The sequence below is a fragment of the Carettochelys insculpta genome, chromosome 9 (genome assembly GCF_033958435.1).
Source record: "Carettochelys insculpta isolate YL-2023 chromosome 9, ASM3395843v1, whole genome shotgun sequence".
Taxonomy (NCBI): Eukaryota; Metazoa; Chordata; order Testudines; family Carettochelyidae; genus Carettochelys; species Carettochelys insculpta.
This window is the reverse complement of record NC_134145.1, coordinates 54773595-54800789: the sequence shown is the minus strand read 5'-3', so window position 1 is coordinate 54800789 and position 27195 is coordinate 54773595. Positions and strand designations below refer to the sequence as shown.

General features: G+C 42.7%; 2 protein-coding genes across 9 annotated transcripts in view; one reads left to right on the top strand and one right to left on the bottom strand.

The window, feature by feature from the left end:
* Nucleotides 1–19077, top strand: part of ODR4 (odr-4 GPCR localization factor homolog) — a 59257-nt gene extending 40180 nt beyond the window's left edge. For 4 of the 8 annotated variants that reach the window (XM_075002932.1, XM_075002935.1, XM_075002937.1 and 1 more), the window contains exons 14-15: nucleotides 15804–15935; nucleotides 18453–19076. In XM_075002932.1, coding sequence (XP_074859033.1) covers nucleotides 15804–15935; nucleotides 18453–18493 — 173 coding nt within the window. In that variant the 3' untranslated portion in view covers nucleotides 18494–19076. Of the gene's footprint in view, nucleotides 1–15803; nucleotides 15936–18452 lie in introns of all 8 variants that reach the window. The other 4 variants (XM_075002931.1, XM_075002933.1, XM_075002938.1 and 1 more) reach the window with 3 other exon arrangements.
* PDC (phosducin) lies at nucleotides 1052–26809 on the bottom strand. The gene is made up of 5 exons (XM_075002941.1): nucleotides 26776–26809; nucleotides 11236–11317; nucleotides 5160–5237; nucleotides 3125–3285; nucleotides 1052–1803 (listed from the first exon to the last, which is right to left on the bottom strand). Exons 3-5 carry the CDS (start codon nucleotides 5218–5220, stop codon nucleotides 1276–1278), a joined length of 750 nt encoding a protein of 249 aa, XP_074859042.1. The 5' UTR covers nucleotides 5221–5237; nucleotides 11236–11317; nucleotides 26776–26809; the 3' UTR covers nucleotides 1052–1275.
* Nucleotides 26810–27195: the final 386 nt, after the last annotated feature.

The window sequence follows — 27195 nt, the reverse complement described above, 5'->3', positions numbered from 1 at the left end:
CAGAAGAATTGAGATCCAAAGTTTTTAAAACTTCCTGGCTGTTGGTGATATCAGCTGATCTGTTCACCTGTTCTCTATTGTCATCTTCATCCTCCTTCTCATCTTCCACATCTTCCCTGTAGTTGCCAGAAGTTGCCTGAGGACTCTCTTGGGAGATATTCATGGACTCTTTGGGGAGAAAGGTTGGGTCCTTCCTTTCAGTGCATCGACCCTATTTTTCTTCACTGCAAACAGCCTCTTTCTCTCACCACGTGTCCCTTTTAACATGTTTCAACATTTGTGTTTGGTGAACTCTTCTTGAATGATTTGGAAACCTTTTTGATACTTCATTATAGAGTGATTAATGTGCATTTTATGAATGACTTTCAAATTTCTTATTCAAGGCTTGGTTCTTTTTAATGCTTTATTCATACTAATTACATAAAATATAATTTGCTCAAGAATCACAAAACAAAACAGCAGTCATGTAACACTTTAAAGACTAACAAAATGATTTATTAGGTAATGAGCTTTCGTGGGACATCGACAGTCAGAACATGGTACAACGCTACCCTGAAAAGCAGGTGCTAAAGAGTTTGCATTAGTAAAGTCTTTAAACTATCTGTAGCATTAGTTTCCTCAAGATTAAATCTTGTTTTAGCAATGACCAATCCATATTTTCACAATTATTAAAAGTTTAATGCAAACCAAATATTTAACACTGTGAGTTACATTTCTTATACATGTGAGTTATGAACATACCCAACCCAAATATTGATTTTTACTTTAACATCATTGGTGAAATCCTGGCCTCACTGAAGTCAATAGGAATTTTGCAAGTAACTTGATATTGCCTATAGTCCTTTCCTTGCTGTAGATGTGCAGAATGCTTTTTCATATACAGGAGAAGAAGGAATTTAGAAGGTCCTGATACTGCTCAACTGAAATTTGATGCTAATTCACTAATTTTGGCTGTATTGAGCACAGGGTTGGGGTCTAAATTATCTTTTAAGATCTGTGCTTAATTTAAAATCTATCACTCTTTTTTATAAAGATCATTGCCAGCATTTTCTCCTAATTATGCTATTGCTGTTAACTGAATAGAAATAAATATGCACAGGAGTAACTGTTAGATGTGCTTTAAATAAAGTTCACATACTGACAGTTATATATGTGTATCTTACATATGAAATAATGAGCACACACAGGCTTCTCTAAGTGATCATCGGTTCCTTTGAGATCCAATTGCCATATATGGGGGGAAAAAAGGAGAAGATCGATTATATTTCTCTCTAATTATTCAATATCTTGATCATCTGTATTGACATTTCCAAGTGCTGGAATTTCCTTTAAGGGTAGCAGCCCATATTCATGTAGGAAAGACTCCACATCCACAGCAAAAAACTCCTCACTGAAGTGCTCACTAATGTTAATAAAATTGCTCAGAAGTTCACCACCCTTATAAACTAACAGGGTTGGGAGCACCTCAAGAGAGAAGCGGTCTCCAGCCCCTGTATTAGATGCCTTTATCTTACAGAATTTCACAGTGGAGTATTCTGCGGCAAGACAAGTTAAGCTGCTGTTTAGCGCCTCACAGCCCTTGATGCCATCTTCGTAAATGTGAACGATGACCATGACATTTTTTCGCTCTTTTTCAATGATGTCCAGGAACTGTTCCCCATTCTGAAGTTCACACAGATAGCCATATCTAGGCCCAAAGCTCAGCCTCTGATGCATATCCTGCATGCAACGTTTGCGGTATTTTCGTAGGCAGCTTTCATCCTCTTGCTCATTATGGATGAGCTCATACTCCTGCATACTCATCTGTGAATATTTAGAGTATTGTTACTGAATGGACCTATATGTTCACTGAACAAGGATAGGGACAGGATGTTGTCTGTGGAATCCCATATTAGAAGACTCTTTGGCAGAAGACTAATTGCCCATAATTTGGAGACCGAGGAATTCGACCATTGAATGAAAGCCCCATTCCTCATTACTTGGGTGTACTGTGTTTGAAGGCAACTGATATATTTAACAATATGGGCAAAGACACACTGGCCCCACAAAAGTCAGTGGAAGTTTTGCCAGTGACCTCAGTAATGTCAGAATTCACACTTCCTCCTGTCTTTTATCTGTTTTCAGGGGAACACAATTTACCGAGGCAATCAGAACGGTTTCTGTGTGGTACCCAGATTGACAAGAGTGAAGGAGATCTGAGGCAGCTAGATATTGTAAGAATTAGCTCTCCAGAGTCTTCTCATTTAACCTTAAATGAGGTTAGAAGATTCCACAGTGGTCAACAGTTGGCCAGATTTTCAGGATCAAGTGGTGTGTTCTATGTGTGTTTTGGGTCAGATGTTTCCATCTTTCTATTGTGTAGTTATTTACTCTATGGGTAGTCTCATTTTCTTCATTGTTGAACCTCTCTCCTCTGGCACCTTTGGGACTTGACCAGTGCAGAACAAGAGAATTTGCCAACCCATGGGAGCTCAATATTGTCTAGTAGCCTTACCAACACTTCTACTGCTGAATGGGCTCTTAGAAGACATTTTGTGATAAATTTCAGCTAAATAACAGCACCGAACGCTGTGAGCCAGTACTGGGGGTTCTAAAGGAACTTTATGGGACCACAGGAAACTTGGTCACACCCATGATAAATGGACATCCAGCTAACTAAAATCATGCTGGCCTACGGACGTTGCCAGACGAGAGAGTGCTGGATTAGAGAGGTTCAACGTGTACTTGCAAAGCAAAATACTACTCTGTGTGAGGAAGGAGAACAAAACCTGCCCCTTCATTATCTTTTTGCATGTTATTTATTTTAATCCAAATGTCTTGTATTTTTTTCAATAGCCCCAAGCTCATTTTCAGCAACTAATGCTAACATGTAACACACATAGCCCTCACATATTGAACAAGACTTCATAAATCTTGAGTTCACAGTGTCATGTGGAAATTGTTCAGTATTGTCCCTCTTTGCAGCTGAGGAAATCGGAGATGGGGATGTTAAGTGCTTTGTACAAGGATACAAAGGAATGTAGGAATCAGTGGCAGTTAAGTTCACTAGTTTCTTAGCTTCTTTTGTGCCAATACCACATTTTATTTAGAATCATTAATACCATGATTTGTTTCTTCTTATTACCTTACGACTGAATCTGTCTCTGGTGTCTTTATCATCCTTACTGAGAGATCTGTGTGGTGAAGACATTTGCCTGAGGATCTCTTTTTTGCTCACAGGAAGGGAGTCTCTGTCTTCACTTTCTAATTTAAACTTTCTCCAGTCATTGATCACGCCTTTGGGCCCTAGGAGAGAAAAAGATCTATAATGATTTGGTTTTGTTAGTTGCAGAAAGACAATGTCTTTGAACACAGAGCATGTTTGAAGAATTTGTATACAGTCCAAAACAAGAGGTCAAAACACTAAGACTGATAGTACATATCTATGCCATTGAAGCATATGGTCAATGATGAGATATTTCTGAACTAAAATCAAATGCTACTGTCCAGAGCTGGTTGATTAAAATAGTAAAACATTTTGCAAAACATTTTGAAAATTTACTAGTTCAAAATGTTAATTATTTTTCCCCTAGCCCAAAATTGCATCTGTCACTAATTGGGAAAAATATTGTAGGAAAGTTTGTCAAATTTTCTGGGTGGAATATCAGGTGTTTGGTTAGTTAAATTTGAATGTGCATGAAAGATTTAAATGGCTTAAGCTGTCTTCCTTCAGAGCTGTTAAACTGCCTGTTGAGTGTGTTGCGTTATAGTTGTGAATTAAACAATAACTTCATAATCTTGGAGAGCAAAGGTTCTAAATATCATCATATTAAAGAGCCACACATAAAAAAGAGGCTGTATGACCCAATAAGATGGGGAACCTAGGCTAAACATTTCCAAAAACTGGAACCAAAAATTCAGAGTCTAAATAAAGCCCTGAATTCTCAAAGTGCTGAGCATCCAGCAGCTCCTAATATCTCCATACATGATCTTCATTACTCAGCACATTTGAAATTCAGCTTACTTGGTTTTTTTTTTTAAAGAAAAAAAGAGGAGTCGGTACTCAGCCAGCTTCCCTCCCCCCACCCCCGATCTCCTGTGCTGAGGCTACTGAGGTACTGATACTAAGTACTGGTATGAAAATAGCACTAAGTTTACTTATTTGATCTACTGTGTCCCTGTTTGGGCTCTAACAAATGCACGTGTGAACAGTGCCGATGTGGGAAGGAGTTGTTGAAGGCTGGGTCTACACGTGCCCTTTCCTTTCGAAAGGGGCATGTTAATGAGCAGGTTTGAAAGATGCTAATGAGGCGCTGCAATGAATATGCAGTGCCTCATTAGCATAATGGTGGCTGCGGCGATTGGAAAGTGCGGCTTTTTGTATCATGCGTCGCCCATGGAGATGGGACCTTCCGAAAGGACCACCCCAGTTTTCGAAAGCCCTTCTTCCTATCTGGTGATCGGAAGAAGGGCTTTCGAAAACTGGGGAGGTCCTTTCGGAAAGTCCCGTCTCCACGGGTGGCACGCAATTTTATAATTCACTTGTAGCAGGTTACAGGTGTTTTCAACACAAAGAAGTAAAGGAGATTGTTAATGACCTGAGGCCAAGGATTGGTTTGCACTAGACCTTACAGTCAACTGCAGATACACAATTCTAGCTACAGCAATTGCATAGCTAGAATCAACATATCTGAAGTCTACTGTAAGGTCTGTCCTCACTGAGGGAGGTCAACAGGAGCATTTCTCCCATTGACCTTCCGTATTCCTCATGAGAGCAGGAGTATGCCGGCGGGAGTCGACTGCTAACCCTGGAGAGAGCAATTTTGTGCATCTTTACCAGACCCGCAAAATCGAATTCTGGGAGATCAACCCTTCGATCCAGTAAGTGTAGACATAGCCTAAATAGCCTACATCAGATTTGCTCTGGACAGTGCCACTGCTGTTTTGATGTCTTGTGCAGTCACTCTTTCAAGACCCAGCAAGGCTGGCTTTGAATTCAACCCTGCATATCCTATCCATCCAAGATGGGTGTGAATTATTCTGAAATATATTTTCATTGGATCCTGACTATATCTGTGCCAGGCATTCTGATTTCCAGTCAGCAAATTAAAATTTCATGCTTCCTCTCTGATTAATTTTTAACAGTGAGCTAAAATGTCCCATAACTTTTGTTTCCTTACCTGTGTGCATAGCCTGACCTTCAAAATCTTCTTCCAGACTGGCACTTTTTTGCTCTTCCATGACTGTCACTCAAGTGGCTACAATGACAGATTCAACACAGAAAATAATGACTGTGATATATGAGCTGTATGTTTTACAGCTGTTTATAATACACTGTGTAATTTCCGGCAGCTTTTACAAATCAGTACAGCTCAAAGGCTGTCATTAAAACTGATGCAATCCTAATTTAATTATACTTCTCAACCTCGTGAAAAGCAGTTAGGACAACATATTAGTCCGCATTGCTAATGATGTCGGAACGAACACTAATTTAAAATATGTGAGTTTTCCTTTTCATAAATCTTATTGTATCTTATAGGTCAGCAGGAAACGAGTAATCTAGTGAAGAACAGAGCTAGTAAAATTTGCTGGAATTATGGTCAATGTAAATTTCTTTCAGTTTAGTTTGAAAACAGTTCACTGACAGATCCCGATTCCTACAATCACATTTATCATTCTTCATTAGTCACCAAATAGTTCATATAAAAAACATTCTCCTTTCTGCACTTTCAGAGTTCATTAAAGATGACTGAGACAAATCTCCATATCTTGTCTGTAACAATACTTATAACCTGCCAGGGCTAGATCCTTTGACCTGTCTGAGGTGGACTTGTTGCAAGATGGGAAAGATGAAGCTAAGGTGGCTTTTCAGCCACTTTTTACACTCACTTAACCATGGAGCTGTCAGGGGACTGGGCAGCGATTTTGCTGCTAATTTTTGCCAGCCATGTGTGGAATAAATTTGTTATGGGCACAAAGTCATGTTCAGATATGCATCACCAGTAGAAATACCCACTACTGGCTGTGGGAACTGTGAGTGATCTGCTCATCAGCTGGGCAGCATTTGAATCTCTCCTGGGCAGCCGCTGAAGTGCTCAGCTTACAGCAAACACTGTCAGGGAACACAGGGATCCTGGTTGCTTTCTGCTGTAAATTAAAGCAGCTTCATGGGCTGTGTGGTCGGCCAGGAATCACTGAAGCATATCTATGTCCAAGCTATGTCTCTTTCCCCCATGTAATGTCCGCTGAAGGTACATACCCAGCTCTCTCTCTCTCTCTCTCTCTCTCTCTCTGTGTGTGTGTGTGTGTGTGTGTGTGTGTGTGTGTGTGTGTGTGTGTGTGTGTGTGTGTGTGTGTGTGTGTGTGTGTGTGTGTGTGAGAGAGAGAGAGAGAGAGAGAGAGAGAGAGAGAGAGAGAAGTACAGTATGGTAGCTCTGTACTAGTAGTTTTCAACCAGTGTGTTATGACAACTGTCCAAATGTGCTATGAAATTTTGTCAATTTCCCCTCACTGCAGCTCTTTGCAGAGCCACCACGGGCTGGGGCAGGGGAGGGTGGAACTGACATTCCCAGGCCAACTGGGGCTCAAGCAGCAAGGTTGCCTGAGTCCCAGCTGGTGCAGGGTTTGTCAGTTCCCCCCCTGCAGTGGCTCTTTGCAGAGCCATTGTGTGGGGAAATGCTGATCCCACGTGACCTCACTCACACTGGGAGGCAGCTGAAATGCTGCTTCCTGGCCCAAACGAGCTAGTGGGCAGCCCACCCCCATGCCCTGCTTTGGCAAAGGGGAGAGAGGGTTAGTGGGAGCCAGTTGGAGCTGGGACATGATTTAAATGCTGCAACTCAGCACCAACAGACTGCCGGGGACAGGAGGCCGCTTTCTGCAGCCACCTCTCCTACCTGCAAGTAGTCGAGCAGCCACTACAATTTTCAGTGGTTATTCCTTTTTTCAACATCCCTAGCATGGCTTCGAGCCAATTTTGAAAGTGTGCCTGTGCTCGCTGTCTAAGATGGTGTATTCTGTGGTGGACACGAAACATTAATGTATCTGATCCTTGTTTAGCTTGTGGTGTGCACTACTGGCTGTGTCTCCACTAGCCAAAAACTTCGAAATGGCCATGCAAATGGCCATTTTGAAATTTACTAATGAAGCGCTGAAATACATATTCAGCACTTCATTAGCATGCGGGCGGCCGCAGCACTTCAAAATTGACGCGGCTAGCCGCCGCGCAGCTCGTCCACACTGGGCTACTTTTCGAAAGGATCCTGGCTACTTCGAAGTCCCCTTATTCCCATCTGCTCATAGGAATAAGGGGACTTTGAAGTAGCCGGGGTCCTTTCGAAAAGGAGTGCCGTCTGGACGAGCCTCACGGCGGCGAGCCACATCAAGTTTGAAGTGCCACAGCCGCCCGCATGCTAATGAGGCACTGAATATGTATTTCAGCGCTTCATTAGTAAACTTGGCTGGTGTAGACACAGCCACTGTGTTGTAAGTCTCTTTAATAAGACCACAGTCACAGTAAACCTAAGTAAATGTGACATTTATGAGCAGTCAGTTCAGCTGGAAAAAGTGGGTGGACCATGGAATTGTTCATCTCATTACAGTGTGCCGTGTTACTGGAAAGCTTGGAACCACTGCTCTATACCACACAAAGATTATTCTTTCTTTGGAAGATTCTCAGATGGATAAGGTGACTTATGACTACTTTTCATTGTCAGAGTAGTACACATTGAATTAGACAGGAGCATTGGGATTGCAACATAAATTGATTTTGGTCATGCTCTTCTTTTGTTTTTGAAAGGCGATACTTTCTGAACAGAAATATTATGACTTTTATGAGTACAGAAAATCTACTGACAAATGTACATAGAAATAGAATCAATGTACCAATTCTTAATTCATCTCTTTATTTACCTTATACTGACAAGGTATATTCAACCTAATCACTTCTTCATACTTTGAGATGAACCTTTTCATCTTCCCTCTACAAGAAATGTCACACACTGCATCCTTCTCTTCAAAACTGTATGCAAATGGAGGTCAAGCTATAAGCATTTTCTGCACAACAGACTAATATCAGAAAGCCGGAAGCATGGAGATGCCTTTCTTTCTAGTCCTATTTTCCACTTTTTGTTTGCAGATATAACTTGGTACTTGATCATTGTGTCCGATGAGAATATTTTTATCTTGCTTTTGCTTAAAAGCTGGCCCTGCAATGTTTCTGTCAAGTAAATACAGATTGAGCTGCTCTAAACCAGAACTTTCTTGTTTAGCAACATCTGTAATCTGGCATGATTTTAGTTAGTTGGATAACCATTTATTATTATGGGTGTGGCCAAGTTTCCTGTGATTCCATAAAGTTTATTTACGGCCACCAGCCCTAGCTCTCAGTGTTCTGTGCTGTTATTCAGCTGCAGTTTACCCTGAAATGTCTTCTAAGAGCCCAGTAGGCAATGAAATTGTTGGCGATGTGGTAGATTCTTGTCCAGCACCCAACCAGTGCTGTATAAGAGAGGTTCAACCAGTACTTTGGTAAATTTTGACCAGACAATTAATGCCAGAGTTGAACTGATGGTAAATAAGAAGTGAATGATTTTTAGTTTTACATTGTGTTCACTAAAAATGCACCTCAGTTTTTGCCTACTCCAATGTTTCTGTAACAAATCTGTGCTTTTTGTAATAAAACACTGTACAGGTTGAACTTCTCTTATCTGGCACCCTCGTAACCTACCATTGCTAGACAAGAGAATTTGCCACATGACAGGAGGTCAATATTTTGTAGCACATTATCAACACTTCCACTACTTATTCGGCTCTTACAAGATATGTGGGGTAAAATACCGTTAAATAACAGCACAGAGTACTGAGAACCAGGACTGGTGGCTGCAAACTAGCTTTACAGGACCATGGGAAACTTGGCTACACCTATGCTAAGTTATTATCCAGTTAACTAAAATCATGACAGATTACAGAATTTGCCAGATGAGAGTTTTGGATTAGAGAGGTTCAGCCTGTAGTGAAATATGTCCTAAGATGGCTACTCTGCTGCTTGTCTGTGCAAGTTTCAAGTGGAGATAATTAACAAATATGGTGATAAACTCTCCAGAGCAAAAATTCTTGGTGCAAATATTTAATCAAAAACAATAACTGGGCAACTTTAGTAAGCTGCTGTGGCCTTCCCCAGACTCAGAGGTAGAGGAGGCTGCTCAGAGGCCCCGGTGGGCGAGCCCTGAGCTGGAACACCAGTGCCCTGCCCCTCCGAGGGTGGGGCCTAAAGCCAGAAGGGTCAGGGGCGGGGCTCGGGGCCCATTAACTCCTGGGCCCCTGTGCTGGGAGGAGGCTCCTGCTCGGGCTCCTGGGCGCCAGGGGCAGGGAGTCTGCTGCTGCCCAGCCCGTCGGCGCGAGCTACCCCCCAGCTGCCCAGACCAGCCTGGGCAGCTACAGATAGAGATGCCCCAGGGGACCTACCCAGACTTCCCGGATCTACCATGGCCCTCATGCCAGTGGAGGGCCGCCTCCCCAGAGGGCCCGCCAGGCCCAGACAGACAGCCGGGGGCTAGGTACCCAGAGGCCCCAGAAGCAGCCGACCCCACAGTTCGGCTGGACGCCTGCAGTGCAGAGGCCCCCGATTGCCTTGGACCCACCGTGCTGCTGCCGCCAGACCACCCCAATAATGTGGAGATGCGAACTGGCTGGAGCCCCCGAAGGCAGACAACTTCGAGGGGATCTACACGCCGGGACCCACCAACCAGGCTGACTGGGACCCTACCCAGATGGAGCTGGAGGTAGGAAGTGGCCCAGGGGACGCTTCACCGGAACCCATGGCAGTGTGTTGTGGCCTGGATCCCCACTGCCACGGTCGGGTGTAAGCAATCCACAGGGCCTGGGCCAGGTCGCAGTGGAGTGGGAGGACCTGCGACCCCCTACCCCTTCCCTGGCGGGGTAAACCCTCGCTGTGCTAAAGCCAACCCCGTGTAGGGGAGAGCCAACACTGTGTAGCTGCTGCCCTGCCCTGAACTGAGGGCTGGGCTTTTCCCCAAACACTGCAGCCTCACCTGTCGCCCTGCCCTGCCGCAAGGGCTGGGGCCATCCAAACTACTTGCGGGCTGCCTGCTGCCTTGCCTTGAAGGAAGGGCGAGCCTTCAGTGCTGCCCCACCCGGGCCAGAAGCAGCCTCCCCAGCTGGGGCCAACCGCCAGCCGTTTGCTTAAAGGTGCCAGAGCCCGGGTTCCGCTAGGACTGTGGGCAAGCTGTGGTAGCCCATGCCACCCAGCAAGGGGCGCTATCATAGCACAGGCTTCTACAGCAACATTCTGATACTGTGTTGAAGGGGAGCAGACAATGAAATATGATATTTTAAATTATCACCTGTAGTCTGTAATATGGTTATGCAGATACTGTGAAATTGATTCCATTTCTGTACTTTTACTGTATTTGCTCACTTCATTTGCCAAATTCTTTGGTGTAATTACATAGGTCCAAAGGTTGTGCAAGTGCTGTGAACAGCTGATCACAGGACCCCATGAAAGTGAATTCCACATCCTGTTACATGCCTTCTTGTAGAACAAGAATAGTGGACTTATATGACTACTCTGTAGACCTACTGGGCCAAACCCCCACAGAAAGGGATAGTAATGAAATGCATCTGTAACTCCCTCCCCGGGCTTGAAATACAGACTGCAAATGACTATGCAAACAGCTAAGCTACTAGGGCTGAGCTTTCATCCTTTGCTCCATGAGCAAAAATTAGTTTTTTTATGCAGGTTCTGATTATGTGGATTTTGCTTCTCTGTAGCTTTTGGCCCTAAGTACTTTAAAAATATACAAGGCAAGCAAATGGTACAGTTAAGAGGATTTCTGGGCTGCTGCAGGTTTGAACCTGAGAAAGCTGACTGTCAGAAGAGTAAAGCAGTTTGAGAGCATAAAGGCATCAAGGTTGTGTTTTTTTTTAAAGGAAGCATCTTTTATTGGTCTGCATTACACAAGAATTCCCAGAAAATTAGCTGAATCACTAGCACTGCAAAAAGTACTTTTGCATCATTTTAAGTGATTTGGCTGCTAGACAATGAGCAACATTACACAGATATCTGTGGGACTGAAGCTGGGTCTGGGAGCTGGGAATTCCTGAGGTGTAATTCTGGTTCTGCTACTTACTCATTCTGAAAACGTGGGACCTTGTGTGAAAATTGTCTTTTCCTACCTTAGCCAGCCATTGTGATAATGAGTTAGTTAAGGGCAGATTTTATATTTCGGTGCCTACCTAAGAGAGGTGGTTAGATGTCCTGAAGTACTGAGACTCATGCAGCTCCCAATGTGCGTTCCCTAGACCAGTGTTTTGTAAACTGTTGAGATAATATAGCACCAAACAATAATTATTATTATGCAGGAAATCTATGAAAACATACTTCCAAAATTGTTGTCAGACCGAAAAAAAAAGAAAAAGAAATCCCAAACAGCACGTGCCACATTTCATTGCTAGTTGCTGTGCAGCCACATAGATAGAGTAGAGGGGAGGCTGGCCCAGTGTTACCAGAATATTATCACTCTTGTGAGATGTAGAAGTAAAATTATGTTTCAGTCTTTTCCATTACTGTCATCATCGTAAAATGATTATTTACTGTAAGCCTTTGAATTATTTTCCAAATGTTCACAGCACACCTGTGAGTTGTCCACAGAACACCAGTGTTGTGTGAAACATAGCTGACGAAATACTGCCCTAGACTGTTACGTTATACTCTTTACACTCTGCAGCATGGTGTTGGGAACAGCTACGTATGGACATCTTTGAAAATCTAGCCACTTAAGGTGTATCTACACTGCATTGTAAGCCCAGGATTAGTGGAACTCAAGTCAGATGACCCGGGCTTAGAGAACCCTGAGCTTGAACATCCACACTACGCTTCAGATCGTCTTAAGTGCCTTCGCTGAAAGATACGAGAATCTTGGCCTCACACTGAACATCAAAAAGACCAAGGTTCTCCACCAATCTTCACCGTTGGGACAATCCCATGCATCTTCTATTGAAGTCAATGGAGAACTGCTGCAAAATGTTGACATTGATGCAGAAATCCAGTATTGTCTGAATTGTGCAAGCTCTGCTTTCACCTGCCTGAAACAAAGGGTCTTTGAGAACCAGGACATCTATCCAAGACAAAGCTCCTTGTGAACCGTGCAGTGGTTGTTCCCTTGCTACTACTTGCATGTGAAACCTGGACAAACATACAAGCATAATTTGAAGGCACTTGAACAATATCATCAATGCTGCCTCTGGAGAAGCCTAAATATGTCTTGGGAGGATAGGCGCAAGAACAGTAAGGTCCTGGAAGAGTTGAACATGAGCCATTATCATTCATCAACAACTTTGTTGGACTGGTCACATGGGTTCAGATGTCTGATCAGCGCCTCCCAAAACAGATTCTGTTTTATGAATTGGAGGAAGGACAGAGGAGCACTGGGGGCCAGCAGAAGCAATATAAGGACATGCTGAAGGCGCACATGAGAAAGTGCAGCATCGACGTCAACACATGGGAGAACCTTGCCCAAGACTGTCCCCAGTGGAGAACGGTCATCTGTGTGTGTGTGTGTGTGTGTGCGCGCGGGGGCACAATATGAGAGGTTCAACCACAGCGCAGGCAAGGAGAGGCGGAGAAGAAGAAAAGAGTGTCAAAAACTGCCCTGCACCCCTCCAACAGCTACCAACACCTGCCTTTTCTGTGATAAGATCTGTGGCTCCAGAATTGGGCTGATCAGCCATCAATGGACTCACTAATAGGAGAGTGACATGAAGATGTCCTACTCGTTATCGAGTGACCACCAAGAAAAGAAGAAAAGACATACTCCCAGCTGAGGCTTCTAATGACTTCTGCACTGAGTAACAGAGTGCAGATTCCTCCCATTACAGTATTAATATTTAAAATGGAGCCAGAAACTTACCAGACTCAGGGGCAGCTTCTGTTCTGTCTGTATCTGCTGCAGGGTTCACAGTGGGCTGTTTCTTCTCAGGGTACTATCAGTTCCTCAGAGTATGGAGCCAGGACATGCTGATGCTGCTCCCGCTTCGAAGTGTGCTCTGGAAGTGGTTTCAGCAACAGAGTGATTTCGTTGTCCCCACTCAGGACCTGCTTCTGGCTCCCATCACCCCCTGTGCTGGGTTCTGGGCCTAGCAGGAGACCATCCTGGCTGACCAGGTCACTACACACCATTGTTGGCTCAATGCTGGGCATAGTGCCCAACACCCAGCCAAACACCTCATAAAATAAACATGATCTTGGCAAGTAACTTGAGTTGAGGTTCTGGTCCCTGGTTTTCCATTAGCCACCCTTGTGGTGTGGGGAGAGAATTAAGCAGCTCAAGGTCCATACTGTTATTTTTAGCATGCTAGCTTGAACAAGTGCTAGTGTATGTTTACCCAGGCTAGGATGACATGTCTTTAGCTGCAGTGTAAACATAAATGGTATGACCACGCAGTGTAGAGAGACAATGCGGAGTTACAGGGTTTCCTATTTTTCAGACTTCTGGGTTGTAATATAGCTGTGTAAAACTGTCGGAGGATAGAGTTTGTTTTGGTTTCTGGAGGGATTCATTTTTGTTTGTCTTTGAGACTGAAAGCCTCTGGATAGCAGCTTCTTTGCACAAAGCAAATGTTCTTTACCCATGATTCCTTCAGACTACACCGTCTGCGTGCAGTTTATTCCTACCACTTTTTAGGGAAATGGGACTTGTATACATCTTGTAAGTAAACAAATGTTACTAAGAAAATGCCTGACTTCATGTCACTGATTCCTGCTCCAAATTGGAGATTGACCTGTGAGTTCTTGAATTTTAGCTGCTGCTCAGCCAGAGGACAATAATAATGTAATAAAAAACAATGTATCTTCCAAACGTAGAGAACTCAAAGATAGTATTAATGATCATTTCTTCCTGAATATCGGTAGTAATTAATGGTGGTTATTTTCTTTGTATGCCTAATTTTATCTTCAAATAAAGTTTAGCTAAGAAGTTTCTTTTCCAACCTGCTTGTCTCTGTGGTAGTCTCTTTGGTGGATTTTCATAATAGATATAGATTTATATTTCGATAATATTAAATCTTGTACATAAAGTATGATTCAATTCCTACCATATAGTCTTTGAAACAATGCTTATTTGTAAACTTCTTCAAAGATGCTGCATCAAGAATTTTAAACGTGAATTGTAAGTTCTTGTTAGATTGTTATTCTTTGGTCCTTTTTGACATCATCAAATCTAATAATCTCTTTCTGTTTCAAATACAGTGACCCATTTCTTAGAAGAAATGTTAACTTTATATCTAAGCTGTATATCAGAACATATTTTGACGGCAATTTTTCTGTCCCTATGGCCCATTGATGCTGCAGAGTAACAGGTTATTTAAATAAAAAGCAGTCAAGTAGCACTTTAAAGACTAGCAAAATAGTTTATTAGGTGAGCTTTCATGGGACAGACCCACTTCTTCAGACCATAGCCAGACCAGAAAAGACTCAGGTTATTTAAATATGTAGCAGAAGATTTGTTTTAGCTATGTTTAGTAATGTTAGAAACCCATTTGATAGGAATAAAATGTGGTAGAATGGAAAGAGTGGCTCATTTTAGGGAGATGTCTTTCTGATGTCTTTCTGAGCCCCATGGTTGGGGCTCTATTCCTCCTGCCATCAAGTTCTGCCTGTGTGACACTGGGTAAGTCACTTTAGCCTCTCTGGACTTCATTTTTCCTCTCCCTCTCTGAAATAGGGTTAATAGTATATTCTGACTTGAGAGGGGTATTGTGAGGATAAATACGTTAAGGACCAAGGTACTCAGATACTATGGTAATGGAGTATCTAAAACACATACCAGGAACTACATTCCTGGATAGTGAAATGTTCATTTTACGTCATCTTGGCAAATAAAGTTTATACAAGAATTAAGAAAGATGCTTTCAGACATTGCAAGGCCAATGTGTATGCACACATAATTGAAGAGATGTGAATATTGAAAGCTCTATTTTTTACTAGTTAAGGGCCTGATTTCTTTTCAGTCTTACTCATGCTGATTTGTATTTTGCTGGGTAGAGACAAGAGGTGTGAGGTAATATCTCTTGTTGGACAATGTTGGTTTGGTGAAAGGGACAAGCTTTTAGCCTCTCTAATACAGGTTGAATCTCTCTAGTCTGGCAGCCTCAGGACCTGACTGGTTCCAAAAGAGAAAATTTGCTAGGTCACGGGATGTCAGTTTTCTCTATCAGCATTAACACCATTTCTACTGCTGAATGGGCTCTTAGCAGGCATTTAGGGGTAAATTAGAGCTAAATAACAGCACAGAACACTGAGAGCCAGGACTGGTGGCTGCAAACAAATGTTATGGGACTACAGGCAACTTGGCCTCACCCATGATAAGTGATCATCTGGCTAACTAAAATGATGCTGGATTATGGATGTTGCTGGACGAGAGAGTGCCAGACTAGAGAGGTTTGTAGTTTGGAACCAGCACACTGCACAACACTACCGCAAACAATGTTACAAATCAAGTAGTTTTATTGGTGTCATTGGAACTGCTTATTTAAGACTCAGCACTCAAAAGGGACATATATGAACAGGGCTGTTCCTACCAGTGTAGGTGCCTCACGCAGCCTAGGGCTGGCACCCCTCTCCCCAGGGAGTGGCTACGCCCTGTGGTGGGGAGGGGCTACAAACTTTTCTGGACCTGACGGGCCAGGCACCATTTACTGTAGTTATATCGTGTGCAGGAGAGTCCCACTCTACGCCCAACCCCATTCCACCCACAGCCCCAGCTGTGCTTTGTCTTCAGCCTAGCTCTGCCCTCATTCCCTTTCAGCCCCCAGACCAGATCTGCCTCCACCTCCAGCTCCTCGCCCATTTCTAGTTCTGCCACCAGCCCAAGCAGCGGTCCAGAGGACGTGCTGGCTGCGCACTAACGGGAGAACTGCATGGATGGATTCCATTAATGGTAAGGGGATGCATGCCTGGATGTGTGGATGCTATGCACTGAAGTAGCTTAGATCAATTTGGCTACTTCAAAATAAGCTATTTCGATGCAGCCTTCCAGTGTAGATGTAGCTAATATGACCCAAAAACACAAGTCAAATTTTCAAATGAGAACACTCTAAATCGATACTGAATTGCATATGCATTTTTCTATTGTTCATGCATGTGTTATCATAATTGCATATGCAAATAGTATGTTGGGAGATAAGGTGGCAGTTTCGGGTGATTCCCTTATGCTCCTGCCTACATGCCTGATATTCCAAAGTTCAGCTCACCCGCAGTTCCCATTGACTTCAGTGACAATCAGGCTACTTATATTTCAGAGCCTAAATGTGCATTTAGGAGTCTAACTTGGAAACATGGTCACAAATATTCATTTGAAAAGTAATTGCAAGTGAAATTGGTCCATGTGAAGCATGGCGTTCCATATGCTTTTTCTGTTGTCACAAATAGCCCAAACTGTTATAATCATGTTCATACAGAATGTAGTCCACAGATCACCATATCTAAAAACATTGCAAAATGCAGAGGTGTAGAAATTTAAGGCAGATTAAAGACATGGTCATGTAGCAGGAAGAAAATAAATAAGCCTGGCTGGGCTGATCTAGAAATCTGTCAACTTCACTTCAGATCACAAAAGTTGATGGCAGGGTTAGTGGATTACTCAGTCTATCTGGTTTAGAAGAGTTATGTACTCCCTCATATGGTGAGACGGAAACACTTTAAATAGATGCAGTTCAAAGTTTCACTGATCCTTAAAGCCATGTCAAGTCAATTTAAGCACTTTGTTGAGTGTTAATGTTAGTCTTCCAGGGATTCAAGTCAATTATAACAAAAGAAAAAAAATCTTTGCCTGCGGTACTGATATATTTTAAGGACCAAGAAGTCAAAACTTGTTGTATAATTTATGCATGCAAAATTCTGTGTGCATAGTCATATGCAACATATGTATTTGATCATTTGCCTGTATGATATAAAATATGAAATATCCATAGTTTCTCCAGGGCATTTTTATTAGGATGCATTTCCTGATGGGCTTAGGGTGGTTTAAGAATTGGGTTTGGGGCAGCTTGTATTGAGTCTACATTTTTGAAAAACAGTACTGGGAAATAGATTTTGACAGCAGGCCCACTGGAGTGGGAAGGGGCAAGTTGCCCTGGGGCCTAGTGATTCAAAGGGGCCCAGGGCTCCTGATTGCTGCCATCGCTTCTGAAACACCTGTGGTGGCTGGATCTCCGGGTACATTTGAATTGCTGGTGTAGCGCTGTGTCCAGCTCTCCATCGGGCTCTGAGGGCTAGGGGTAAGGAGTGTGCCACGGTCCAGGTGCCAATGAGGGCTGGCTGCCTGGCCCCACCCCTTCCCTTTTCTGGGGGCATGGAACCGCCTCCCCTCCATCCCTTGTCTCAGGACCTGCAGGGGCTGTCAGCCCTGCTGTTTGACACATTCCTCCAACGATCTCCCTTTTTAATTCGACAGGATATTTTAAAATTTTATAGGAGTCAAACAGCTATTGCCCTAAAGTAACCATTTTGCAACTGGTTGCTGCTTAGCGCGCTCCATCATATCCTCTAGTAGATCACTTAAGCTGGTAAGCATCCTTAACTCTTACTAAGTGTTCCCCTTCCTTTCTCAGAGGGGATTGTATGCTTTTAATAGACCAGGGAGCTATCACATGCTAACAACTTTTAGTCCATCAATGAAAGCTGAACTGGTTACCTTAAAGTTCGAAGGCTGCAGGGTTCCCTTTCAATCCCCTGAATCAGCCATTTCCCCAACATGACTTTAAAACACTCATCTTCTTGTCAGAGATATAGGCTACGTCTAATCTGCAGGCTTCTGTTGGGAGCCCGGAGGTCTCCTGACAGAAGTCGGCTGTTTCGGGAGCCTTCTGCAAACATCCCAGTCATCCTCGTTCCACAAGGAAGAAGGGCTGTGTCAGCAGAGGGGGTTTTCCTGACATTTGGCCCCATGTAAATGGGCCAAATGTCAGGAAAACCTCTTGTGACAGAATCATTGGCAGGAGATACGCAAATGCATTGCACAATTTGCATCTTGTGCCGACAAAGCTCTTCAATCTAGACATGGCCTTAGTGTTGGAAAGGACTAATTAGGTCACCTAATTCCTTCTTCTCTGCTCCTACTCCTGCACAAGAATGAATTCTCTGTCTAGAAAAATCAAAATTGCTTTTCTTTTTCATACCAAAAGGTGAACTGTCAACTTGACATATAGTTTTTAAAGAAGACTGGTTTCTGCAATGGATGGGCTATGAAGACATTGTATATTTTGTGGTTGAGTCAAGACATGCAGCTAGCCATTGTTCACTAGGCTTAAGCAGTTCTGGAATGAATCAACATGTACAACAAGAACTGGGGGGAAAGAGGAATTTCCATTGTTGACCTGTCATATTGCCACCAGAAGCAACAGATGTTTGCAGAGGCAGCAGAGCTGGTTTTAAGTGATTTTTTTTTCCCCCACAGGTTTGGCAGATAACGTCTCTGAGCTATGCAGCAGAGAGTAGAGCATGGTGGAAGTCCAGCACTCATCTTAGCCCACCATTGCTCCTGGCCGTGTGAGAGAGCCGGGGAAGAAATTTCAATAGCTGAGTTTGAGCGATGGTTTCTGCCGTAAGCTTTGCAGCTGTAGAATTGCAGCAGACCTGGGACCTGAATGTATCAATGTATTGTATTCACTAAGGTACACATGTTATTGATAGAAGTAGAGGCCAAGGGCCCAATTCTGAAGCATGACAAGTGCCTTGAAGCTCCCACTTAAGTTAATGGCAATTGTGATTGCCCGACTTCTCTAAAGATTAGAATAGTGCAAGTAGCCTTCAAGTCAGGGTAAAGTTCTCTTGCGTTGGAGGCCAGCATGAGGTTCATAGGTCATAATATCCTATTTTAAGGACCTGAATGTGATCTAAATGGTCTACAGTCCAGTGCTGCCCCTCTGTCCCAGGGTGACTTTTATCCATCTTTGTGTAACAGAAATATGTGATTACTGTAATTAATAAGACTGTTTACATTTTTTGTTGAAACTTTTGCTTGATAGAAAATTTTTTGATTAAACTGAATTATTTAAAGGTTTCCATGTTTCTTGAAAGGTTTTGATTTATAATGGGAAAAAATTGAAACTTCATTTTTTATAAAAAGCAGAAGACTTTGTGGCATGGGAAAAACTTCCACCTGAATTATAAAGAAAATATATATAGCTATAGCTGAGCTCAGTAGATAACCACAAGAAATAATTCAGTCATAAGCTAACTTCTGAGCATGGAGCTTTTTGGATAGATATTTTGGCTAGTAAGAGAAATCTTCAAAATAGCCATGCTAATGTCCATTTCGAAGAATACTAATGAGGTGCTGAAATGCATATTCAGCACCTCATTAGCATGCCACTGGCCACAGCACTTTGAAATTGCTGCTTTTTCTCCCGCGCGGCTCATCCAGATGGGGCCCTTTTCGAAAGGACCCTGCCAACTTTGAAATCCCCCTTATTCCTATCTGCTAGACCATCTGCTGATAGGAATAAGGGGATTTCGAAATTGGCAGGGTCCTTTTGAAAAGACCCCCTCCCCCCGTCTGGACTAGATGCACAACAGTGAAAAGCGCCGTGGCCTTTTTATGCGTTTCAGTGCCTCATTAGTATTCTTTGAAATGGCCCTTAGCATGGCTATTTTGAAGATTTCTCTTAGTGTAGACATGGACTTTGACAGAATCAAATATACAATGACAGTATAATTATGGTGTACCTGCACTATGAAATTTGTCTAGATTCATGGACATACATCCATAGTAACCAACTGCATGTTTAAAGCTCTGTTAAATTTAATTAATGGTTAATAATCATCAACAAAAAAGCATCAGGAGACTTTCCCGGTCAATAAAAAGAAAATTGAAAGTTAAGACTAACCATATTTGATTGCTAGACAGCATCTTTTATAGTCCTTGCCAGGACTTGTTGACTAAAAAGCTGAGGAGCAGTGGGTAGCAGGAGAAGGGCTGATATATTTCGGTGACCAGATGCTCATGTTAATTATATAATATGTGTACCTCCGTGGAGCAAAATTATTTTCTGGTGAACTAGAATGTAAGTCACAAATTATTTCAAGGCATCTGTAATGTGAAAATTGTGTTCCCTCTTTGCTTAGGATCCAGTTCCATGAGAACAGATTCCCTTTATATGTAGTGAGCCCTGCATATCTGCAGTTATCTGCCTCATATCCACACACCATTGTCATAGATAGTGGAGTGGATACCAATGCAGGGCTCGCTCTCTCTCTCCCTGCACCCCACCCCTCTGCCAGGTGCAGTGGGAGTGTGCCAGAGCAGGCCCTGGCACTGCCAGCAGTGAAGGGACACAACAAGTTTCTAAATCTCCCTGCAGAAGGGCTGAGTGCCAGCCCTGTCAGGCACTGCTCCCTCGTCTTCCTCCCGCCGCCTGGTAAGCACTGGCCTGTGGGAGCCCTGGTCCCGTTCTGGCTCTGGGACCCATGCTGTCCACCCACACATTGTTCTGTGCTCCCGGCTAATACAGCTGGGAGCGTGCCTGAGGCAGACAACTCATTTCCAGGAGATGTGGAGAGAACCCAGCAAAGGAGTGAGCTTCCTTGCTCGGAGGGGGAGGGCCCAGTTCTCTGGGGCTGGAGCTGATGCTGGGGAGAAGGAACAGCTGCTTGCCTACTGCTGTGGGGATTGGAACAGGCAGGGCCCCAAGGCAGTACCCTCTGTCCTGTTTGTTATCTGACGGATGCTGCTGTGGCCAAGTGCCATTCGTCACAGGCCCCCAGTAGCAGCAGCACATGATGAAAATCTATTCCCTTCTCTCCATCCTCCAGCCCTTCTCAAGACCCTCACCCTACCCCTGTGCTGCTCTTCACCACATGTCCCTGCTCCAATGCTGCCTGCCTCTTCCCTGCAAGACCTGGCTGGCCCTCACTCATTTGTGCTCTGTCCCCCCCACCCCACTAGATGGCTTGCTGTGTGGATGCAGATGAAAGTAAAATCCAGATTGCGGATTGCAGACAGGATGATGAGTTGAGCCTGGCGGATGTGGAGCGGATGTGGAAGCACGCTTTTGTATCGGTACAGCGGTCTAATTATAAGAGGGTCCATGGGCCACCAAGCCTGGAAGAGATCGTCCCGTTCTCTGTATCCACCATTTAAGTGGTACATTGAGGAGAACAAATTTGAGCCCTGACAGGTTAATCTGTGAAGAAGAATCCCTTAATAAATCCACTTGGGAGGATTTCCCAGTTAGGCACTAGAGGTGAGTCCTTGTTAGCACCTATTAAGACATTTTTTATATAAGTTAGAGGTTGTGTGTGTGTGTGTGTGAATTTTCAAAAGCCAAGGTGGTTGAGGTATAATATCTGTTATTAGACCAGCTTGTGTTTGGAAGAGAGAGAAGCTTTTGAACTATGCTCTGTGTCAGCTCAAAACCCTGCCTTTTTCAGCAACAGAAGTTGTTCCAATAAAGGCATTCCTTCACCTGCCTGGGATCAACATCTCTGCAATAGCATTCCATGTTTTAAACAAGATAATTTACAAAACACCCAAACTGCATCAACACAAATGTAAAAACAAAACAAAAATATTTAAAAAGACTTGTTTATATTTTTGACTTGTTCATATTTTTATATATTTTAGAAGAAAAGTATATCTGATTCACAGTATTTTTATAGCTAGTAGACATTTTTAATCACTATCACCTCAATCATTCAGTTTCACTTGGTCATACACACTTCTCTGTTGGGAAGATTAAAATTCTGGACGGTCAAACTTTGAGTCAATATACAACAATTGAATTATGTATGTGTTTGAATAAGAACTTTAATCATGGCATGTGTGAAGTCATGGAACAGTTTCAATAATACACCGATAACTGGCAGTTGGACTTTTAGCTTGCCTCAGTGAGGCTTATTTATAGATTAGTAACCTTAAATCGTCCACACACATAAGGATTGTATTGTAGCACAGTTCTTAAATGATAGCTTTTTGTTCTGTACTAAGTCGGATGAGTTAATCAGGAATATTGTTATTAAAAGAAAATGCCAAATAAAGTTATTAGTGACCAATGATCAGTTAATTTATTTTAAATCATTGTCCAAATACTCTTTATTTCACAGTGACCTGTATTTTGATTTTTATGTACAAGTTTCAAGGAAAAGCCTATTACTGCCTAATACAGCTTATTTCCAAAGGCTTAAGTTCATTGACATTTCTGACTACACAACAGTTTGTAGTCATTGACTGTTCAAAATGATGACCTGGAAGAAATGTATTATTCTGCTGGAGAGTCCCAGTTGCCAATACTACCCAGGCATTGCTTCAAACTCAGGCAGGCCATTTTTATGTACCAGAAAGTTAGACGAAGTATTTTAAAGGCTCCCTCTAAACTTTGTGTAGGTGGACCCAGAGGCAGGGATTTGTCAAATGAGCCTAAAGGATTTTGGCATGCAACGCCTGTATAAATACAGTGGGAGTTTGACCCCTAACCCCTACGTTTCTTTAAAAATTGTAACCATGGTAACTAAAAGTCCAAGCCTTTACCTCCTAGTAGACAGTGCAAATTGTGTGTCTGCTCCTGCTTTCACTTCTGTTTTCAAATAGCCCCATTGAGCAGCCTCGTACAGAGAACGGTTTACGTTTACTTACCCTGAGAATACAATGCAATGGGTAATAGCAAAGTTTTCATCTAGAGGGAAGGGTCACACTGTGAGCTAGACATGGATGTGGAAAAAAGGAACTTTTGGTCACAGCTGCTCCTTGACCGTTCCTCAGTATCCCAAGAACTAACAAAATTCTCTGATTTTAATCAGTATAATGAGTGTCGGGCTAGGGCAAGTCTAACTTTTGCCCATTTTTCTAGCTGTTTTCCCTTGGCCTACTAACTTAACATCACCTTGACTGGACCCAGCCATATAGTCCTTAGCCAGGCTATATCTCATATATGCTGAAACATCAGCATACAGAAAACCTCCCTGCAATGTCACAAAGGTGTAGAAAAGGAAAGATGTCAAAGGAGATTGCTGTTGTACATTGCACATGAGGAGAAGGAAGAGGAGTATTGACAAGGATTACCCTTAGGACTTCATTTCAAAAAACAAGTGGAAACACTCGGTGGCAAAGAAAATGGAGGGCAGAGAAGGCAACCACCTACTCCAGTGCCCTTTTAGTTGTATGTAGGTAGTTTTTCAAGCACATTATGCAACTGGTAATGAAAGGTGTATTACATGGATTTTTCACATGAGGCTAGAGATAAGCTTACCCGACACTCACCTGGCAACTGTGGCTTGTGTCTATGAGTCTAGGCCTGGCTCCCAGCTGTGGGTGCTGTGACATGGCACGTAGGGTCCAATGGCACTATGACTCTGTGCACCAGTTTGTCATGCCTGGAGAGTGAGGAACTGGGCCAGCCTATGGGACAGCAGCTGCCACTGCCAGGTGAGGGTCGAGTAGACTTGATCTACAGCCCATCACCAATAATCCATTGCCTGTCTGTTGCAAAACTGTGCTCCACTACTGGAGCCCCTGAAGAACAACTACCAACTACAGTTTAAAGTCATGAACATCTCAACAAAGTCTTGAGGTCAATGACATCAAAATGTATTGATAGATTTAAAATATTATGACAGGCTTTGTATCATTCTGCATAGCTTATAAGAGAGCCAACACCTCAACTAGTGTGAGGCCTACCTCGGAGTTATTTGAGGTCAAGAAAAGATGGGGGCTCCATAAACTGTTAAAGACTTCCCCGTGAAGGAAACGTGAGCTAGTTTCAACTACAGCTAGGACTAGTCTTCTCTACTGACAGGGATCCAATGCACAACTTGTGGTTAGAAGCACTCACACACTTCCAAGGCTTCAAGAGTGACATGTTCTGAAAAATCAGGCACTGAGGACTTAGCATTTGTATTTTCAAGACATGACTGTGTCTCAGTGGAAGCAGTAAGTTTACTGGTTATAAAGAAAAGAAAAGGAAATTCTTCAAAGGGAGACCAACTCATCTCTGTGATGTCATGTAGGGAACCTGTACTAAACATGTTGCCAACTACCCAGAACAACTCCACCCAACTTACTGCAAGACAAACGAAGAACAGGTCTTATATTTACCCTCAAGAAGTGAAAAGATGGATCTTTTATTTGTCCTCCATTCCCAGGGCAAAATGTACATTTAACCCAATGAGACAGAGGCATCTTGGCCTTGGTTTAGGTTCGGTATTAAATCTTTGTACCTCTTCTCCTGCCTTGTCTCTCATTAGCTGCTAACACAGCGATTGAGGAACCTGAGTTGCCACAGCCATTTCTATCACTCTTCCCTATGGGTACCAAATTCTAAGCCTACAGCTGTGTTTTTTGCCTTCTCAGCTACCCTGAGGTGGTCACTAAATGTAGGCAGTTTGGTGCCCAAATAACCTAGAGAGCAGGCTGTAAATCCATCGACACCCTACAAAACCCTCCATCCCTAACAGAAATGCAAACTTTCCACCCTGCTTTATTAATAAAACAGTCCCCTTCTTACCAGATACCTCTGTAATGTGCTGAGCTGTCATTTTAACAGCACGCTGGATTTCAAACCAGCTGTCATGCAACACCAAAACACCTCCCCATAAATAATCTGGTCCCACAGCACATTATGATTATAACTTTCATCCAATGATCACATGGGACAAAATAAAAGATGCAGGAGGAAAAAGCTAGATGAGTAATTCACATAGCTAATCAGACTACACTAAAAATACAGGCACTGTTTTCTGTTAATTAAAGCTAAATTGATTTGCTATGCACGTTTGAGGATGGCTTGAGAATTTTTTTGTGCCTTCTTGATACTGTTGACTATTTGTAAACAAACAGGGTGGATCATTTTCTTAAAAGATAGGGAAGGAAGTGAAACAGTTTTTTGCATGCAGTACTCTAGGTCTCAAGGTGCACAACATCTTGAGATCGGATAGTAAATCTAGTACACATTGATCCTCTCTAATCCAGCACCCTCAGGACTGACTGGTGCCAGATGAGAGAATTTGCTGAACTGCAGGAGATCAATATTGTCTAGAAGCATTACCAACACTTCTGCTGCTTACTGGGCTCTTGGAAGACATTTAGGGGTAAATTACAGTTAAATAACAGCACAGAACACTGAGGCTGTGGCCACACTTGGCCAAAACTTTGAAATGGCCACACAAAGGGCCATTTCGAAGATTACTAATGAGGCGTTGAATTGAATATTCAGCACCTCATTAGTATTAGGACGCTTCTGGCTGTGGCACTTCCAAAGCACTTCTTTCGAAAGCACGCAGCTCGGTGCAGCTACACGGGGGTCCTTTTCGAAAGGACCCCACTCCTTTCGAAATCCCCTTATTCCCTTCTGCTGAGAGAATCCCCTTATTCCCTTCTGCTCATTAGTAATCTTCAAAATGGCCATTTGCGCAGCCATTTCGAAGTTTTGGCCAAGTGTGGCCACAGCCTGAGAGCCAGGACTTGTGGCTGTAACCAAACTTTATGGGACCACAGGAAACTTAGCCACACCCATAAGTGGTCGTTCAGCTAACTAAAATCATTCAGGATTACGCATGTTGCCAGATGAGAGAGTTCCAGATTAAAGAGGTTCAACCGGCAGTGTCTTTTGGCAAATTACAATCCTCTCTAATGTTAGTTACCTGGGCAACCAAAGTGACCTCTCTCAGTGGTTGCTGGCACAATGGGTATTGAAAAAAACCCTACCCTACTACAGAGCTGGTCAATGCAGGATGTCTGGTTTTTAGAAAACAGTGCAATCCAGCTGTCGTGACAGGAACCCTTGCAGCACACACGAAGTTAAAAATAAACCACATAGATTTCTAAGATGTGGAGCACTGCCAGTTGCTTTGTCAGAACTCTGTAAAACAATGTACACATAAAATAAATGTACCCAGCCTGGTTCCAGTGATCAAACCTGTACAGACATTCAGAGGGAAGGGGAGGATTTTAGGATCAATTGCAATTAGAGATGAATGTTATATATGATTAGAAACCAAAGAATAGCATATGCTGCTACACAGCAATTATCTTCAGTTGCAGCAATTTACCTTTAAACCACCTCATTCATTCATCACTCCATTCTTTCATTTGCCATTCCATTTTGCAATGATTTTAGGAGTGGATTTCCAGAAGTAGAAATTAATACTTTATAAACATATGTAACCAACGTAACATCCCAGTTTTGAAACAGGAGAAAGGATTAATTTACAGCAGCATGCGAGAAATCAGCTACTAATACCTGAGACCTGAAGTAGGTAACAGATGTGGTTTTAAATTCTGATATTGTTCAATCTGCCTAAACTAGAAAATTCTACACAAAGACTTCCAGGAGTAGGAAAAATTTCAGAGCATATAAGTGCAAGGTTCTTGATGACGAAAAAAACAGGATTGCGCTTTTGATCTATGAAACAGAATTAAGTGAGGATAATGAAGCAAATATTCTAACAGGTACACTTACCTTCATTTTTCCTGGGTATTTAGGAGTGCTTGGAATTACCTGATTATTCATACGGTATCAACTCTAGTTTGAGAGAATTGTATCATGAAATTATGCTATGCAGAAAACTGTACTATAAAGGAATCTTTATATGGTCTTGTTTTCTTTGGTTGCTTTTTGACATCGTGCCTATTTTACCTTGGGATTAACATTTTATACATATTTTCTGTCTTCATTTTTACTTTGTTCATCACTGTATCTGATTGAAAAGCTGCGTATCGAAAAGTATGAATTTTCTCTTCTTTCCATGGGCAAGACAAAGCTTTGGGTGCTTCACTGATCACGTACCTTTATTCAGGTTCTTTGTACTCCTACCACGTTGCAGCAGGCAGGGGAATTACATTTTAAAATGTGTCTCTCCGTCATGCTTTGGGAATGCTTTGACTAAGCAATAAGTGCCATGCTTTGCGCTGAGTGCAAGGTTGTGGTTATCCAAAGCTCTTGTGGAAAGAAGTTCTACTGACGTGCAATTGCACTTTGGCTAAGAACAAGAACTCTGGCTTTTACATGTCAGTTCTGTTCCAGGAGATTGCTTTTCCCTCTGTTTGCACCCCTGTGTACTGTACTGATTTAAAGGGACAGTGTACTTTCTTTTTATACAGACTCAGTAGATGCTGCTTGACATCTACAGTTATGACTGTGGAGAGAAATCCTCACAGTGATCTACATAAAGTTAGAAACTTATTAAGTTTGTATATTTTGTGTGCT

Excerpts from the sequence above, each read along its gene's own strand:
- PDC (XM_075002941.1), bottom strand. The coding sequence starts at position 5,220 with ATGGAAGAGCAAAAAAGTGCCAGTCTGGAAGAAGATTTTGAAGGTCAG. Across the intron at positions 3,286-5,159 it reads AGGTCAGGCTATGCACACAG|GGCCCAAAGGCGTGATCAAT; the intron begins GTAAGGAAACAA and ends TTTCTCTCCTAG. Across the intron at positions 1,804-3,124 it reads GAGACAGATTCAGTCGTAAG|ATGAGTATGCAGGAGTATGA; the intron begins GTAATAAGAAGA and ends AAATATTCACAG.